General features: G+C 32.4%; 1 protein-coding gene across 1 annotated transcript; it reads right to left on the bottom strand.

Annotated features, from left to right (window-relative positions):
• Window positions 1–204: 204 nt before the first annotated feature.
• LOC134687069 (toll-like receptor Tollo) lies at window positions 205–4,510 on the bottom strand. Its single transcript, XM_063547037.1, has one exon. The coding sequence runs from the start codon at window positions 4,501–4,503 to the stop codon at window positions 1,162–1,164; it is 3,342 nt and encodes a 1,113-aa protein (XP_063403107.1). The 5' UTR covers window positions 4,504–4,510; the 3' UTR covers window positions 205–1,161.
• Between the last annotated feature and the right edge of the window lie 15,606 nt (window positions 4,511–20,116).

The raw sequence follows: 20,116 nt of genomic DNA on the forward strand, positions 1-20,116 counted from the left end.
GGTTTTCAAAAGCTTGATTTATTTTGTGTAATACAGGAAACACTGTTTGATAAGAAAGCTAATATTATATTCCTATAACTAAATAAAATAGTGACGGTTAACAGGAAAATACTGGAACTCCTCGATATTTTCTCAAGATGTTAGTAAAAGTGACTTATAACACCCACTTCTGATCAACAACACTCAAAGGCATACCCCTCAAATAGTTGTATAGGACAGTTTTATTTTACTGTAGTATTACAAAATATGAGAAAGACGGGAAGAGTATGATAAGAATTACGCAAACAACAGAACGCTATTGTAATATTCCATATGCGGAGTTTAATTTTGATATATTTATAAAATGCTTTATTCACACCAAAGATAGGAAATGAACTAAGAACGATATTTGTATGAAATTGTCTTCTAAAAAGGTGACATAAAATAAAAAATTGGTAACTTTATTTGTTTTTAATTTACAAGTTTATTCAATCAGCTTTCATCATAGTGAAATGTTATGAAAGTTGTCTCATAGGCAACCATACCACATCTTCTTGTTTAATTGATAAATAAAACAATATTTGGTTGAGAAGTACATGAAAACTGTTATATACATGAATGTTCTTACTACAACAAATAGTGCGCAAGCGATTAACAGTCAATCCAGTATCACGACGACTGGTCTTTACATACACAGACGAATTTTACAATTGGATTTTAGTTCTTTATGTCTTGATGTTTCAATGCAAACCCTTATAATTGATTGATTGATTGTTTGTTTAACGCCACTTTCAGCAATGTGAACTATTTCGTAGCGATAAGTGTCTATTACTAGAGGAAGCCAGGTTCTTCGATAAGAAGGCAGACAATCCTAATTAACTAAGGTTTGGGTCGAGTGCACTCAGTATTGAAAGGCCAGTGATAAGTAGTTCGACAACTTACACATTTCACCCAACAAGGCCCCTTAAAGTTAAACTCTTATACACATATGGGTTACAGAAGCGACGTTTCTTAGATTGATTTTATCTGGTCTAAATTTTAAATAATTTTCTTCATTAAGCGTGTTTAATACGTCATCAAAACACATTCTTCTGTATATCAACTTGGTTTTCCTCTTCTTTAAATTCAATGTGTATTTTGTTTAAATCATTTAATTGTTGATCTTCAATTTTATTTTTTTGCTTAAACTGGCAAAGCAAACTCTAACTTTTCCCAAAACCACGGATCTGTACGCTTTAAGTATGTTTTAGTTTTCATATAAAGTTTCAGTTCCGGGTCAAGTTTTGTAGGGTCAATCTCCTCCATTAGAATCAAAATAATTTTCTGAGATTTATCTCTTAACACGCTGTGATGAGCTGTTTGAAATTCATATTGACACCATTCACTGTCTAAATAGTTGTTTGATACTATCATAATTGTTCTAGAACTATTTTCAACAGACTTAATGATTGTATCTGCTATACACGCACCAATTGGAAAGTCCCGGAAGTGGACACATAACTTGTAGCCATCTATTTTCTCAAGCCTTTGCACAAGTTCGCGAACAACAAATCCTTCGTCCTTGTGACTATACGAAACAAAGGCATCGTACATTTTGTTCTCCTCGGGTTTTACACTAAATAATCGTATTCCGAATTTATTGTATATGACAACTTGTATTAACGTTCGATTCATAAACACAAGCGTGAAAATTATTATGAATAGGACAAGAATAACGAGCGTTGAAGTAAGTGCTTGTACTTCTTTGTAATTTAGAACCTCTCGGTGTTTTTCAATTGTTCTGTTTTGAAATATTACAGATTGGTTTGGGCAAATGGACCAATAAACTAACCCGACTACATGTTGTTTAGAACCGATAGCAAAACTTTCATTTTTTGTGTTATTTACAAAACAGTACATGTCATGCCGGTCGTTAATGACGTCAGCTAATTCATACGTTAATTCTTTAAAATCATGTAAGTCATCACAGTCACATGACCATGGATTATTAGATAAAGTCAGATACTTTAGTGGTACCATCGACTCTGCAAAACCAAACGGAAGAGATACAAGCTTGTTGTAAGCTAGACGCAAAACTTCCAAATTTGTTATCCTTTTGAATGCGTCATCTGCTATGAATGCGATGCTATTGTGTTCTAGCTGCAGAAATTTTAATGAAACCAGTCCAATTAATAATTCAACATCTAAACATGTTAGGCTGTTTTCATTGATGTATAGATTTTCTAATTTTGTAAGATTAACAAATGCGTTAGGTTGAACCATTTCTATCCCACTTCTATTCAGATAAAGTGTTTTTAGTTGATGAAGTTCACTGAAAATGGCGGATTTAATATAAACTAGGTTATTCCCATCCAGATACAATGTTTCTGCTATTGTAGGTATGCTTTCTGTGACATTATTTATATGCTTGTTACTGCAATCGACCATTCCGTTTTGGTGATTAAAGGACATGAGACAAGTGCAGTTTGTAGGACAAGACATTTTACAATTACAAGATAAAGATCCACAGCAATCACAAATGCCGACGCAGGGATTTTCAAACTCACACAACATATTTTCTAGTTTAGCATTCTTAATCAGAGAAAATTTTCTTATTTTATATCCACTGTAGCAAAGCAAAAATTCGAATTCATCAATTTCTAATCCTTTGCATGAGTCAGTCCATCTGTTCAGACATTGTCTCATCCACGTTAGATGACAATCACAGTTAAATCTATTACCCCGGAAATAGAACACTGGTGGTGGAATGGTAATTGGCGAAAACTTTATATTGTAGGGTTGCAAAGACGAAATATTATTATATCTCAAATCAACTATTTCTAGATGTTGAAATTTAGAAAAGGCTGATCCTACAATACCAGTCACATGATTATTATTCAAAAATATTTGTTGTAACGCAAATGAATTGTAAAAGTGTCCAGCATGAATTGGTCCATCTATTTTGTTATAGCCCAGGTCAAGTTGAAGTAAGGATAGCATATTCGTGAAAACATTAGCTATATTTTTAACATTATTATGTTTAAGTAGAAGCCATTTTAGTTTTGACATATTTTCAAAAGTGCCACCTTCAATGAGTTCTATGTCATTATTGGATACTTGAAGTAGTTCTAAGGTTGGAGAATTTTGGAAAACATTTCTACGTAGATCAGTTAACTTGTTCCATGATAGATTAATGCCGGCTAAATTTGGAAGTCCCGCAAAACTCCCGTTGTCCAGCTTGCCTATACGATTATGGCGTAGATCTAATACAAATAATTTCGTTAAATTGTGCAAATCAGGAAAATAATTGAGTAGATTGTAAGATATATTCAGCATAGTGGTGTCTGGCATGAAGTTAAGCGTCAGCGGGTGTAAAGTTTTCAATTGGTTACCAGTCAGATCCAATTTATTGATTAATCGCAATCCATGAAAAGCGTGGGATTCAATATGGCTGATCTCATTATGAGAAAGTAAAAGTGTAACCAAATTGACATGGTTAATGAAAGTATTATTCAAAATTTTGCTAAGATTGTTTCTCGAAAGATCTAAATGTTGTAATCGTCCAAGTCTACCAATCACAGTAATATTTATATAAGTTAGGGAACAATTTCCCAGCTGAAGTTCATGAATAGTTGGTAAATCGTATAGATGGTTCCACATAGAATCTCCTACTAGCGTTGAACCTAGAACAAGTACTTCCATTTCTCTCCCTGAATTGAAAAATCCATCATCAATCTTTGCAATTGGATTCGGACCTAATCCAACGACTTTGATGTTTATATTGTCTTTCAGTAAGTTACTTGGAAGTTTAGACAATTGGTTTCCGGTTAAGTCAAGGAGTTCGAGGTATGTTAAATTTAACAAAGACCGAGAAGAGATATAATCGACCATATTGTCTGCGATTGATAAGTACTTGAGATTCGGTGTAAATCTACCAAATGTAACATTAATCCCCTGAATTTGGTTGTTATTCAATATTAATACAAACAAATCGGTAAGTTGTTCGTCGCATTCCATGAAATTGTCATATATATCCTTAATAAGATTATTTGTTAAATTAATGAACTGTATTTTATTTAATCCATATAAAGGGGGAAATTGTGTAACACCACTATTAGTTATGACCAGTCTCCGAATGTTTGGTGTATTCAGAAATGCTTTGTCATGAATAGAAAGGTTTCTTGCCCTATTGATATTTAATTCACGAAGGTTAGGTAGTCCGTAGAACGCATGCTCATGAATGTAATTAAATGAACAATCTGACAATTCAAATGCATTAAATGAATAAAGATGTTGGAATATTCTATCCTCTAGGTAGGAATGTAGTAAAGATTCACATGTGATGTGGAGAACACTCGTCACATTAGTTTCCAATCTAGAAAAATCAAAATTACTCAGTGTCGATGTGAAACAAAACACGTGAACGGTAGGTCCATCAGCCGTGTATGAAACATAACATTCGCAAGGACGAGGGCAAGCCTTGTAGTTGTTAAAGTCCTGAGATCTTGCTGAATAGATAAACAGCAATACAATCCAGTTATTCATTTTCTTATTCCTCCTGAAATTAATCACCAAATAAATTGATTAATTGTTTGCCTTATGTACATTGACAAATATTTATATTTATATGATATTACACAGTAATAACTAGATAAAATGGGATTCTAAATAAACTTGTTTTACACATATTCACTTTATTGTTCTACAACCTGATTTTGCTTTCTGTGCATTTTTGAACAATCAACTGTGTGCACATTTGCAACTGTATATGGAGCATAAATATGAAAATATTTCGATACGAGAGATAAACATTCATAGGAATTATGGGCTATCAAAATGCCAAATAAACGAACATTTCTCAAAAATGCTCCACTTCACGTCCCAGTTATATATCCCCTAGTATGTCATGTCTAAAAAAAAAGCAGTTAGCTCTTCCCCACTACTAGTATTCCTTTCTTAGTCTCGCAAGGTTTTTTTTAAAATTTCAGTTCGGAGTTAAGTGTGACGTCCATTTTGACTAAACTTGCACACATTTTTGTTAAGTGGCCATCTGAAACCCATCTCTTCCCGCTGTTTTAAGACCCATATGTAGTCATGGGCTGTCAACAGCTATTTGGCCGGGTTGTTGTCTTTGACACATTCACTATAACCATTCTCAATATTCCTATTTCCAATCACACATTCTCATCTTTATTTAATTAACCTTTGTTGTAATTGTCACGATGGGTGCCACATGAGGCGCAGGATATATCTACCCTTCCGATGGTAGGATTTGTGGTGCTCGATCTTTAGTTTTCAAAGTTGAGTTTTGTATACTATTGTTTGTCTTTTTATCTTTTTCTTATAAGTTAGAATGCCGAAAAATGTCCTACATATAAAGTGTGAGATAGGAACTTCTTGTAAGAGATCAATGATATATTCCGTAAAGCTGCATTTGTAGTCTTTCTGATTACTATCACCAAAGTGGTGATGAGATTGACACTGAAGTAAATTGTATACTATACATACACAAATAAAGCATACACATGTACGTCTGTACCAAACAGATGGTTTTGTGTCATATTATAATTTTAAAAAGACAATAACAATCAAAACCAAGGAGTAAACAAAGATTCATAAAACATTTACATCAACAGTTAAAAATGAAAATTAAGAAACAACACTAACTCCACTAAAAACCGGGAGTGAATTCAGGTGCTTCGGAATTTAACAACAAAAATAAATATAAATATAACATAAATTTTAACAACAACAAAAAAAAACTACATTGCACTTACATTACTGTTGTTAACTATGTTTCCTTTTTTAATTATTATGTCCGTTCAACGTCATAAAGAGTAATTTCAGTTAAATTGTATTCAATACCCAGCACAACAAAGTTTCAAAGAATGATTTCATTCTTTTAGTTACAATTACAACGTCCATAGCTCATAATCTTTGTTTTACAAATTATAATTATGGAAAGACTACTTTGCAAGTCAAACCCATATCGAAACATGCTATAATACAATTAATAATTTAAGATATAGAGTCATCTTATGATTTGTAATACATTCAAGTCATAATCCTTCCGTCATAATTGTTGTTTATTAAATATTACACGAGTAGGTATTTCCGATGAACAGGATGAGTACAGGATAAAATATATACGCACTCAACATGAATATAGAAAAATGTCATCTTTATTTGATCGTTTTACCTGCGTTCGATTTTTCACTGTTTTAATAATCACCATAAAGTGATCATTCAAAAATAACTGATAAAATCACTTGAACGTAAGTCCTTCTTAATATTTTTGCCATAAAACATGCTTACTTCTTTCTTAAAGGTGTGTCATTAGAACTGAGGACAGGGGACACTGGAATAGTTACTGTAAATGGATGATTGTGTATATATATATGTGAAATATAGTTATATTGTTTATTATTTTATATGTCACAAACTTAATGTTTTAGTTTATATGGCAATAAATATTTGAATTGAATTGTTAACTTAGAAATTGTCAACCTATTATTTATCAAATAATATCATTGCATAAAATCGAAAAGAAAACAGTAGGTATTAACAAAAAAGTTGAGTATCGAACGGTATCTATGGCTTGGGAAAATTATTAGAGGATATTTAGGTCGAAATAAAAGAACTATCATGGGATCTAAAATATGGAAAACAATTTACACGTCCTCATACAACTGAAATATACTTGTGATCAATTACTTTTTATCGATAATTAAAGAAGTATTTAGAAATTAATATAAATTATATAAATTGAGTTTAATGATATCAGAATGCAGTGATTATATACTTGACATGATTGTTGCAAATAAAGGGGAATAGCACTTTGAATACATCTCAAGACAAATGGATTTGGCAATTGCGAAATGTATTTGTTTGGAAACGCCTCATATGTGAAGTTGATAGTTAGATCCCAGTTCAATTGAGGCACTATCGAATTTGAATTATGAAACCAATGAATGAAATCAAATAGACCTTAATATTCAAACTACTATTTCAGATTTAAAATGATTTCAACTGTATATTTTTTTCCATTTTTCAATGTACTAAACATATTAATATGTATTAAAACTGTATGTCTATTTTAATGGTATGAACTCTTTATCGTTTGTTTAAGCATTACTTTAGTTCGAAACTAAGATCTCGAGCTTAACAGATAGAGTAAGTAATTGTCAAAATGGGCATTGTCTACACTATGGTCGGGTTATTGTCGCTTTGACACATTCCCCATTTCATTTCTCAATTTTATCCGTCGCAGTACAATTGATGCCTTTAATTTGTTCCCAAAGTAACATGGTATAACATAGACAGAAATAGTCATGTTTAGAACGTTGGTTTTCCCGTTTGAATGGTTTTACACTAGTAATTTTTGGGCCCTTTATACCTTGTTGTTCGGAGTGAGCCAAGGCTCCTTGTTGAGTGCCGTACATTTGTGCTGATATGAATTATCATCGATTTGGTTATATTTATAAATTAACTGTTCATAAAATTTTGAATTTTTGAAATACTAAGGCTTTCCTTTTCTCAGGCATAGATTACCTTAGCTGTATTTGGCAAAACTTTTTTGTTCCTCAATGCTCTTCAACTCCGTACGTTATTTGGCCTTTAAACGTTTTTGAATTTGAGCGTCACTGATGAGTCTTTTATAGACGAAACGCGCGTCTGGCGTATAAACAAAACTTAGTCCTGGTATCTATGTTATTTACTTTTATAAATTGTTATTTTGATGGAGAGTTGTCTCATTGGCACTCACACCACATCTTCCTATATCTATATAACACAAGCATGCATATCAATTTACTTGTTTTTTACTAATTATTTGATATGATAATAGTTCGAGATTAATTTTTCTGATATTTACCATTTAAACTGATAAGCATCATTTTTATTTGTTGATAATTGAGAAAAACAGAAATGCAGAAAACAAAACAATTAATCAACCAGCACGAAATACATATGTTTATATTTTCATCAACCAATTCACTTTTAAATAGAGATACTGGTGCTGAACTTTTAACAATAGAACCCCACCACCACTTCACAAAACAAAACCACACACACTCATACAGTAACATCAAAGCTTCAATTCAATTTTACAATCAATCAACTATTCATCTGCAAGTTGGCAACACTTGCCTCAATATTTATAATTCCAACTGCTTTTCTTTAAAAACTCGGTTGTTCAATTTGTTTATCTTTTCTTTTTTGACAAAACAAACATGAACTTTCCCCAAAACAAAGGATCCTGTCTTTTCAAATACGTTCTAGCTTTCATGTAAAATTTGAGTTAAGGATCAAGTTTAGATAAGATAATATTTTTGATCTATATTGTAATAATATTCTTTAATCTATCTTTTAAAACGCTGTGATGAGCTGTTTGAAATTCGTATTGACACTATTCACTTTAAAAGAAATTATTTGAGACTAATATGATCGTTCGATAACTTTCTTCCACCGATTTCATGATGGTTTCTTCTGCTATACATGCGCCAACTGGAAAATCCCGAAAGTATAGACATAATTTATATTCTTTTTTCTTTTCGAGTCTTGGCACAAGTTCATGCACAACATATCCTTCATCTTTGTGACTATATGAAATAAAGGCATCGTACAATTTATTTTCATCATGTTTTTCGTTTAATAACCGTATCCCAAATTTGTTGAAAATAGGAATCAAACGGCTATCACGAAAACAAGCGCCTCTATATGTGTATGGCTAAAAACTTCCGTATGTTTCTCCCTTGTTCTGTTTATATATATCAATGTATGATTCGGGCATACATAATGATAATCTAGATCGATCAAATAGTCTATCGTATCGATCTCCGAACTAGCATTTATAGAGTTATTGACAAAACATTATATATCAATCCGGTCTATAATTGAATCTGCTAATTCGTACCTTATTTCTTTCAAATTAAAATAGTGCACTAACATGACCATCGGCGAAATGAGGAGGAAGAGATATTAAAGCGTTTTTTTTATAGGCCAAACGCAAAGTTTAAAAATTTGCTGTTCCGTTAAAAGCATTATTGGAAATATAGGTAATATAATTATGCTCAAGATTGAGAACTCTCAATGATACGATTCTGTTAAATACTGCGTCTATAACGTACAGTTTATCTTCGTTTAAATATAGAATTTCTGAGTTGATAAAATTGGAAAATGTGTCCGATTCTATCTTTAATATTTCACTGTGATTGAGATATAGTGTTTTCAGATGAGTAAGGTCTTCAAATATTGACGAATTAATGCAGTTTAGATTATTTCCGTCAAAAGAAAATGTTTGTGTTGATTTAGGTATTGGCTTGATTAATTTGAACAGCAATCACACAGGTTATCCTGATTTAGAGTAATTTCTCGCAATTCGATTGGCTGATATTGTCCTAATAAATTTCCGTACAATTTTTTTTATTACGTCAATTGGAATTAAAAATAATGAGTTGCTTTATAGTGCTAATATTTTTAACTATGTAGCATAACACAATCAGGATGAATTTGTTACACAGTGTTCAATTGTCCTAATACGGAATTTATCGAGTCAATACAATTCATATTGGGTTTGGCTTCGTCTCACCCGATATGATTTTTTTTGACCCGATAAATTCTCGTATTAGGACAATCGAACACTCTAATAATGTCATCGCCATTACACAGATCATCAAATCTACATAGCATGTTCTCTAATAGTACATTTTTAATAAAAGCTAACGGTTTGATCCTATATTCAGTGTAACAATTGATGAATTTGAATTAATCCATTTGAAATCCTTTGCACGAGTCAGTCCAACTGTTCAAGCTTGACCTTAACCATTCGAGATGGCAGTCACAATTAAATGTCTACTAAATACACTGAATGTTGTGGTATTGCTAATGGCTAACGGCGAAAAAAAAAAAGATTTTCGGGTCGCAAAGTTGAAATGTTATTATAAGTTCAATCTACGATTTGCAAATTTGAGAACCATGAAAACGCCTTTCTGCGAATTCCGCGTAAGTAGTTCCTGGCAAATGATACTTGCTGTAAAGCATTTGATTGGTAAAAATACCAAGAATCAATGAAACCCGTCATCCTATTATTGCTTAAATAAACTTGAATTAAAGCTTGCATTTGTGTGAAAACATAAGAAATATCTTTAAGCTAGTTATGTGTAAGAAATATCCATTTCAATTTCTTGAAATGTTCGAAAGCACTGTAGTTTAATGTTGTTGTGTGATGCGTGAAAAAGTTGTAACGTTGAAGTATGTCGGAAAACGTTCCTAGAAATATATGCAATTTTACTTCCAAATATTTAAGCTGGCTAGATTATTAAGTACTGTAAAATTGTTAGTGTCAAGCTTTTTAATTTGATTATAACGTGCATTTATAACGTATAGATTCTTCAATTGTTTTAACATTTAGAAGGTAGGTTAAGCTGATTATATATGAAATATAAAGCAAAACTAATGATTGTGAAAACTGAAAAGCTGCCGGATCTGCTACACCGACATTATTTTGGTGTAAAATCGATAATGTAATGTTCGAGTAAAACACAAAATCCTTGAGGTTTAATAACCGTAATTCTCTTGTGAGACAGTAAAAGAGTTTGGAGTAATTTAAAACCAATAAAAGTAAATTCTGCTAATTTGTTGTAAGACAGTTCTAGATAACGTTGACGATTAAGTTGACGAAACACGGAATAAATTTTGAAGTTAATGAACAGTTTGCAACATGGAGACGCAATAGACTGGATAGGGAGAAAAGTTTACTCCAAATGGAATCACCTAATAACGTTGAATCTAGGACTAATACTTCAACTTGCTTCGCTTACCTAAAAAGTCCTGCCGGCATACTTGAAATGGGATTTTATACTAATATAAAGATGTTAAGTCTGATATTGTCTTTCAACTAGCTTTTGTCTAATAAAGAGATATTGTTTTAAAAAGGTCTAAGTATTCTTAGTCTGTTAAATTTCTGAAACTATTTGGTGATATATACGAAACCATGTTGTCTGCCTCTAATAAATATTTCAAATTCGGTATCATTCTGCTAAAAGTGATATTGATTTTCCTGATCCTGTTAGAATTTAATATAATTTCACGCAAACGTTCAAATTTCATCGGAATCATGAAACATATGAAACATGAAAACTTAATTAAACGCCTATTTCTACATATACAATATGTATTCAATGGCGTTGTACATAAATGACATATAAAATACAAAAATACTAAACAAAATTACAATATGTATGTACTATACCAAAAATTGAAAATTTATACTGTGATACACAAGAAAAAAGTCAGAAAAATTCAAAATAATTTTCGAAATACAATGTTTTCAACCGATATTTAAAAGTATCCAAAGATTCAGAGTTTCTTAAATTTGTACCTAGTTCATTCCACAATTTTGGCCCAATAGTACTAAAGCTTCTATCTCAAAAAGTTTTCTTTTTGTTATATGGGACTGCATAACAACCAATAGATGACTCTGACGACCTTAATGCACGTTTCGACACTTGAGGATTTAACAAATTGATCAAATATGACGGTGCATTACCTACATGACAGTTGTACATATATGTTAAGATTTTAAATGTAATTCTGGCTTTGATCGGAAGCCAGTGTAAGTCAAACAATGCCTGCTTGGCACTATCATACTTCGAACGGTTTAACACAAGTTTGGCACACATATTCTGTATACGTTGCAATTTATATAAATCAGTTTGTGAAATTCCAAAAAGTATAACATTAAAATAATCTAAATGTATAATAACCAAAGATAAGACCAAAGTTTCCGTTGCTTCTTTCGATAGATAGGATCTTATGCACTTTATTCTGTAGTAGTTCATCATTGCTGTCTTACATTTTTTAGAAATATGGTCTTTGAAGTTTAGAGTCTCATCCAGAAAAGCTCCTTAGTACCGTATACATGTTTTTGATTTTATAACATCTCCACAAATGATTATTTCTTTTGTCTGACATTAAGAGAGTTGTTGTCGACTGCCAAAGAGAATACACTCTGTTTTCGCATTGTCCATTTTTAGTTTGTTACCGTTCATCCAGGTGTTTATATGAACAGCGCAGTCCTGTAAGTCACGAATTGCAACCATCTCATTCGTTAATGTTGGCACGAAACGTTTATTAGCAGTATGGTCGTCGGCAAACCGTACACAGTAATAGATGGTGGAATAATGTCGAATAGGGTTCCGGCGTAGACTAAATAAAGCAAGGGACCTAAGCAACTTCCCTGTGGTACGCTACACTCAAGTTATCGCTCTGATGATGTTGTAGAGCTGACATTTACACGACAGCTTTGAGGTCTCAAATAGGAATCGATCCATTTAAGTGTGGTTCCATTTACACCGTACTGATATTCGAGTACTTTTATCAAAATACTATGATCTACAGTATCGAATGCTGCACTTAAATCAACGGCGATCATAGCGGTGACTTCTTGATGCTCCGTCCCATCGAGTATGTCATTAACGAGTCGTAGAAGGGCCGATTTGCACGAATGGAATTGACGATACGCAGATTGGTTTGTAGGAAGGAGATCATGATCTTTCACGTGTTCATTCAGTCTATATAGAGTTTTTTTTCAATTAATTTAGACAGGTATCATATAATTATCATCAGATATATATCGGATATGTTCCTTACGTCGTAACTACAATCCCCTTCTCTTTCATGAATTTGACCTACCGAATTAGACTTTTTACCGGATTTGTAATCACATAAGCAACACGACGGGTGCCGCATGTGGAGCAGGATCTGCTTACCCTTCCGGAGCACCTGAGATCACCCCTAGTTTTTGGTGGGGTTCGTGTTGTTTATTCTTTAGTTTTCTATGTTGTGTCATGTGTACTATTGTTTTTCTGTTTGTCTTTTTCATTTTTAGCCATGGCGTTGTCAGTTTGTTTTAGATTTATGAGTTTGACTGTCCCTTTGGTATCTTTCGTCCCTCTTCTATCAATTACGTTATTAGTGAAATTAATTATCTCTATGTGCTTTAATCCATACATTGCCGGCAGACAGGCTATCCCACTGTTAAATGACCAGTGTGTGAAGTTTTGGCGTGTATATAAATGAATGTTCATGAATTGAAAGATCTGTCGCTCCGTCAAAAGTTGAATGTTCAAGTTTATATAATCCATAAACATGATAAAGGGTATGTTTCGTAATAAAGAAAAGTGATTGTCGAAAAAGTATGTAGATGTTGAAACATTTTATCTTCCAAAATAAAAACGCCTTGAAGAAAGACAATCCAGGTCTAGTTCACTAGTCACGTTAGTCTCAAATTTCGAAAATTCAAGATCGTTAATTGTTGGTATGGAACAAGTGATTAAAAAAAGAGGGACGAGAGATACCAAAGGGACAGTCAAACTCATTAAATCTAAAACAAACTGACAACGCCATGGCTAAAAATGAAAAAGACAAACAGAAAAACAATAGTACACATGAAAGTGACCCTGTCTCGTCCTGATCATTGCACCCACACAATCTAGGACAGACATGGAAGTACACCACTAATTCATGGTCCCATTGCTTTCTATGTTAAATTCCTCCGTTTCAAGCAGGCACACCTCTTTTATTTTAAGTTCAAATAAAGTGGCAATCATTGCATTTCAAAGCAACACTAGTACTTTATGGTGTCTTGTACTGAAAAAATCAACATACCTTGCATTGCATATAAGAAAGAACTGGTTCCCGGAACTTCAGATGTACCAAAACAGGTACTTCAGATCTGACAAACAGACAAAATGTACCCTCTTTTTAAAATTTGGTGCAGTTTTTTTAATATTCAAAACTAAAAGTCCAAAAGTGTTCTACAATGATCACCAGTCCTTCAGCTTTCATTTGATACCAAAAATTCCTAAATATTCTACATATTTTGAAAGTTACACTCATGCGTAGGAACTATTTTGTGTTAAATATGTACTACTTTCTGGTATGTGCTTTCTGGCCGGGCCTGAATTAGTGGTGTTACACCACATGAAATCCACTCACAACTCTTGTATTAAATTGATGAATTATGAGCAATAAGATTAAAGTGGTTAAGAACCTAAAATCATAAAAAAGGATATTCATGCAAACAAGTACATGATAAACAAATTGACCTTGAGAAATCATCATCATACAATGGCACTTGTTTTTCCGTGCATTTTTGTTTATATCTTTTTTATATCGGGTCATACACGTCAAGCGTTTCTATTAGGTTATATAAATGGATGACTAGATGCTATCTATCTTAGTAAACTATTGAGATGCTAATAAAGTTTAACGAACCCATGCATAAATTTTCTAGTTTTAGGTTTAGTATTTTTATCAATTGCAGCGAAAATTATTGATAGCTGATGCCATATTACCCTGTATATTCACAAATTATAGGATAACCCTTTTCTTGCCCAACTATATTGTATAAACGGAGACTTCGGTTACGTATAATACTTACATCTTTCCTCTTGGGTGTTGTCTAGTATGTGCATTTGTTGGTTACTTTCTGGTATGGTTTACACCTTATATGAATGTATCAACACCAGTATGGTTACAACTGTTTATGTAACTAATAACCAAGCAAAATATGTTGATGATCATATGTTCTTGCTTATTTTTATCACATAATAATTGTCAACATTTTACATAATAACCATAACTATTCCGGAGAAAGGAAATCATCAAAACAATAAAAATAGATAACATTGGATACCGCGTTCTAAATATATTCATACCTGTTAGATCATATATCAACATGTCAATTCTTTCAACTAAAATTATAAATATGTTCTGCCTTAATAGATATTCCTAGACAACATAATAACTCGTATGCATTTTTAAAATTGAATTACAATGAATATAAATTTCATCAAAACTGCATGTTTTAAATACATTAAATAGATCGTTAATGTATTAAGGCCACGGGATAATGTACCATCTGTATTGACAAAAAAGTGTTTATTTATAATAGGTGGATAGAAAGATTTTTTATTCTCTAAAAACTGAAAACAAGTTTACAAAAAATAATTCAGTATAGTGGTTTAAACTAGTGAATAAAAGAGTAAACGTTTATAGTAGTTTTGTCGGGTTTTCAAAATAATTGCATTGTTTATGCACCAATTTAGAAATGACGTTACGTCCTTGGTTGATGTATTTAGTTTACCATTTTTAAACTTTTTATTGTACTATTTTGGAAATATTACCAATAATGCAGTAGATTTTGAAACGTTGAATTCCGAATTCTGAAGATACAGAAAATAATTTCTTTTATTATTGGTCTCTAAGATGAGTAAATTCAAGACATTTTAATACGAGCGTCTCTGATAAGTCTTTTGTGGACGAAACTCGCGTCTGACATAAATATAAAATTTCAACCCTGGTATCAATTATGAGTTAATTTCTGTCAATAGATAATGTTCAATAAACTAAATGTTTTTCAAATATTAATATTTAAAGTCTTGGAATCTAACCATAAGATTGATAGGCGACTTTTCCCATAAATTTTCCTTTCTATATGTTTCATTTCAAAAGAAACTGAAGAACCCATCTGTAAATCATTAAACACATTTTACTCCCAGCAATAGTGATCTTCAATTGTATATTTAAACATCAACATTCACAGGCTTTTCTCACTTTCTAATTGGTTTCATTTTTCTTAGTTTCATTTGAATCAGCTTAACGCAATTTACCACAAGAAAGCATATGAGTTGGAAAATCACAAGGGGTGACCAAGCGACGAATGAAAGCTATCTTGGTTTTGGGTTATGTATTTTAGATTGAGGTAAATCATTTGTGATCTATCTTTTTAAAGAGTGATGATAATATTATGTATTTGAAATCCAAGAACAAAAGAAACTAATAAATTGATTTTACAAAAAAATAGAATATCGTTCAAAAAGTTGTTTTGCATTTGTTTACTGCGACATTTTCAACCATATGTTACAAACTGATTGTATACATTATCGCAATATTGAAACATAAATTATAAGGGTGAACTTCGATGATCCCAACAACCATATACCTCAGTATAGTACAAAAAATGTATTCATAACTTTCTAAAATATTGTAATTCAAGAGTATAGTATGAATGTCATACTTGATAATGTGGTACGATGATAAGGCATGACTTAAAACCATCACATGAATTAAAACCTGTTTATATTCTCTTTTTTCGATGGTATCACGCAGTTTAGTGACATAAAAAGTTGATGCTTCATTGTCAGTAATAGTTGAAAATTGAACAAAACATGAGATTAATTGAAGATACAGCCCGTAACAGAGAAGTGATCGAATTGATGTTTCTTTACCGTCACAATCAGCTACGTTATCGACAAACTTAATTGAGTAGTGATCGAACTATTGGTACTTTTAACGTTAAAAAGATTGACAATGCTGACACACTTTCATGTGTCGATAATCAAGTTTAATACCGATAATATTGAAAATAATTCTAATAATATAATACAAAATATGTCCATGCACCATTTCGATTGGGCGAAAAGTAGTCATTTCTTTAAAGTCAGAACAGAAAAAAAGAATTATGGAAGGACGTCTTGATAGTATTATTTCCTTTACAATTTTACCCAAAACTAAAAGAAATATCCTGGTAAACAATTAATGAAAAGCTCTAAATCGTCTTAAATAAATAAACGTGTATGAGCAAAATTTACCTGCTCTTACCTGATTATTACTATACTGTACATGTAACAAAACATTCAACACAAAACAACGAAGACAAACTTATGACAACAATTCCTGACTTGGGACAGGCACATGATGCATGTGGTGGAGTTGAACTAGTTTAGTGGTATGCCAACCCCTCCCCCAACAAGTTGTCAAAGGAAAAATCAATGAAAACTAAAGCAGTAACAGACGAACTATAAAAATCGTACAAAAATTCACCCAATCTACTTTTTGGTAAAGAAATGTGGTTTAACAAATATTTGTCATTTCTAACTGAATATCCATTTATATATGGATGGTTAGACTGCACGCAATTGTATATCACAAAAGTAAATACACCAAATACACCTTAAAAACTTTACCCAGTAGGAAAACTTTTTCAATTATCTTGTTTCGAGCGTCACTGACGAGTCTTTAATAAAAGAAACGCGTGTTTTGCATACTAAATTCAGGTCTTGTACTTTTATGACTTATATTTAGCATTGTAAACTGACATAAGACTTTCATTGGCAAGAATAGGAACGAGAACGAAAATTGGCATTGGCTGGGGGAAGCTGTACATGTGGGAGAGACCAAACTTTACATTGGTATAATCAAAGCTATATCGTTAGAACGAAACATTCTCATTGCTTTAAAACAGGTGTCAGGGGAACGCACTCCCATGTCTTTGATCTAGGAAGTTTTGGCTACAAACAAAACATGTATTTCATTAAACAAGTGCAGTCCTCTCAATAATAGTATTCAGTTTGGTATTTTCATGCACAGAAATTTTGAAGATATGAATACTTGTTAAATGTTTGGAATAATTCATTGCATTGTATATCGATTACTATTAATTCATTTTAGACGCTGTATTTCTTACGAAAAAGGTACTCTATAGCTGACAAAGAAGTGTGAACATTTTGCATTTATACCTCCACAGCCCACCGTGCTTGTGTAAATGAAACAACTAATTACATAGGAACCAAATTTTGATAGAATCTTGATCGTTTCCAGTGAGTTCTTGAAAATGTTTGGTTGCCACGCTGAAATAAAATTTTGCAAAAGTCCTTTTTAAGCAACTTACAAAATCTCGACATATCTGCTGAAATTACCCTTGATTAGTCTCCTTCAAACGTTGAATGCGGCGACTTCGATCCTCAACTAAGACGATTGCCATTAGGCAGCTTAGTTTAACATCTGACTTTCTTTTTTTGAAAATAGGCACTATCCAAGGCCAAATATGTTGTCAAAAATTCTTACTTTTAAAATCCAGAATGTACACATATGTTTTGCTTAAAACCTGAGTTCATTCCGACTTCGTATCATTATTACCAGAGACCCTTTGTCAAGACATAAAGCTGGGATTATCTTTTTGTTGGTAAAGTGGAACTTTAATGTCCCGGATTGTCAGGTCTCGAAATTAAGGACGTGAAAAAGCCCGCCGGAACTTTGGTTTTTAAATCTTTTTTTTTTCATGTAGAATTTGGTGTGAATTATTCAGCTTGAAGTAAGAAAACTCTTCGATCAAATGAAGGAATCTCTGCTGTTAATTTACCAATTTTTGTCGAAAAACACATACATTTCTGCTTAACCGCGTTACTTGAACAACTTAGTGCTAACACACATCTGCTAAGGCACGAAACATTTGATTTTCAGGAGGGGAAAAAGGGGGGGGGTATATAGTTATATTTCTCAGAATATTTTAATAACCGCTTCGCTGGTCAGATTTGTATGCCCCGCCGACGGGGCATTAATATTTACCCTTGTCTGTACTTCTGTACGTCCGGTCTATAATGTTTTTGTCAAATATATATCGGCTTGTGTATGTCGGATTGGTTGTATATTTGGTCTGAAGCTTTATCAAGGTAAATTGTACCATGTCTCCCCTTTTCAGGTCTGTCATTCGTCTATTTCCTGTTTGGCGGGGGCATCTGTGTCTCATAGCGCATTTTCTCTGTTTTCTATTACAGTTTATACAGAAATATATTGTTGACATTTTTTTTCAAATGACAAAATATTGAGGCAGCAGATTTTTTAAGTCAAAATCAGGGTCAGAATATTGTTTTCTAAAACTACCAGGCCCCTTCCTCCATGATATTTAAATGGTCCGTGGCAAAAATAAAAAAATCCCACATGTTCAACTTCACAATTTGACCAGATTCTATTCTCAACTGTCGGATAATATACTAGGATAACATAGAAAATGTCCTGTATGGGACGAGTCTGTAAACATGCTTCACGCGTATATATAAAGTTGGGTACAAGTGTCCTCGTAGTGAACGCACCCGACTACACGTGCAATAAAAAGTGTACTCTTACGTCGGATGATGGGCAGTTTCTTTGTTATATCTGTACTTTATCAAATACATGTACATGTTAATATTTACTAAAATATTAAATAGGTAAAAGTTATTGCTGAAAGCCTGTTCAGGGTTTCTTTCTTGTGTATGATTATATAATTTTTCACATGCCTGAACTCATTGACGATAATGTAAGGTGCTCTATTAGAAAAAAATGGATTTCTAGTCCGGGTTTGAAAAAGAAATTTCGCCTTTTCTTTAGCCTGTTTTGTACATTTAGTTTAACAGATATGATCCAATGGAAATTTTCACATGGAACCTTCGGTAAATAGGAAAATGAAAAGATATGGGATAATTTACAGAGAGACCACACTCCATCCATGAGAAAAACTGAGGGAATTTAAAAAATCTAGAGGTCTCCACAAGGCTTTCAACAAGGATGGAATCTCACTCCTTCTGAAAAGCTCTAAATCGCCCCAACGTGTACATACGTTTGGTCATCAAGAGATTTTGGTTTCTCTTTTTGTGTGTGACATTCAATTCGAATTTAAATTTAATTTACCGAAACATTTCCGTACATTAAATCTTAGGACGGTCAGAACATTTTAAGAACGCAACAGATCGAAGTACAATTTTAAGTAGTACATAGATGTGCAATAATTCAGCTTCCTGTACATGTTCATGAAGTTCTAAATTTTTAATGTTGATTTCTTTTAAACAAAAACCCATTTTTTACAAAAAAATCTCAAAATGTCCGTTAACAATGAAAACGTTTGACCATGAAAAATCACATATCTAAGAAAAGCAGTCGTTTAATTGATTATAAGAAAGTTTTAGTATATCATGTCAAATTTCTTTTATTTGATAGTTTTTCTTTAGTTACAAATGTAGCGCCATGTTTGATGGTGAAATAAAAATGAATGTCTCAGAAAGTGGTGAATTCGTTTCCATAAATGACAGATGAATCGTGCCAAGCTTAATAACTTACAGTAAACAGACTACTGTAACATTGACGCACTCGTCGAACTGTTTAAAAGATTTGTGTTTATGACCAAAAATTTATATACAACTTCATTTATAAATTAATCTGAATTTCAGAGCGCGTCGTCACAATAATGAAAGTTATAAAAGAAAATCTATAACCAGCAGATCTATACTTCTATAAAGAAAGTATTCTTGTACAAAAGGGTATTTTTTTATAAAATGGT

This window comes from Mytilus trossulus, chromosome 10 (assembly GCF_036588685.1).
Source record: "Mytilus trossulus isolate FHL-02 chromosome 10, PNRI_Mtr1.1.1.hap1, whole genome shotgun sequence".
In the NCBI taxonomy this organism is placed as follows: Eukaryota; Metazoa; Mollusca; class Bivalvia; order Mytilida; family Mytilidae; genus Mytilus; species Mytilus trossulus.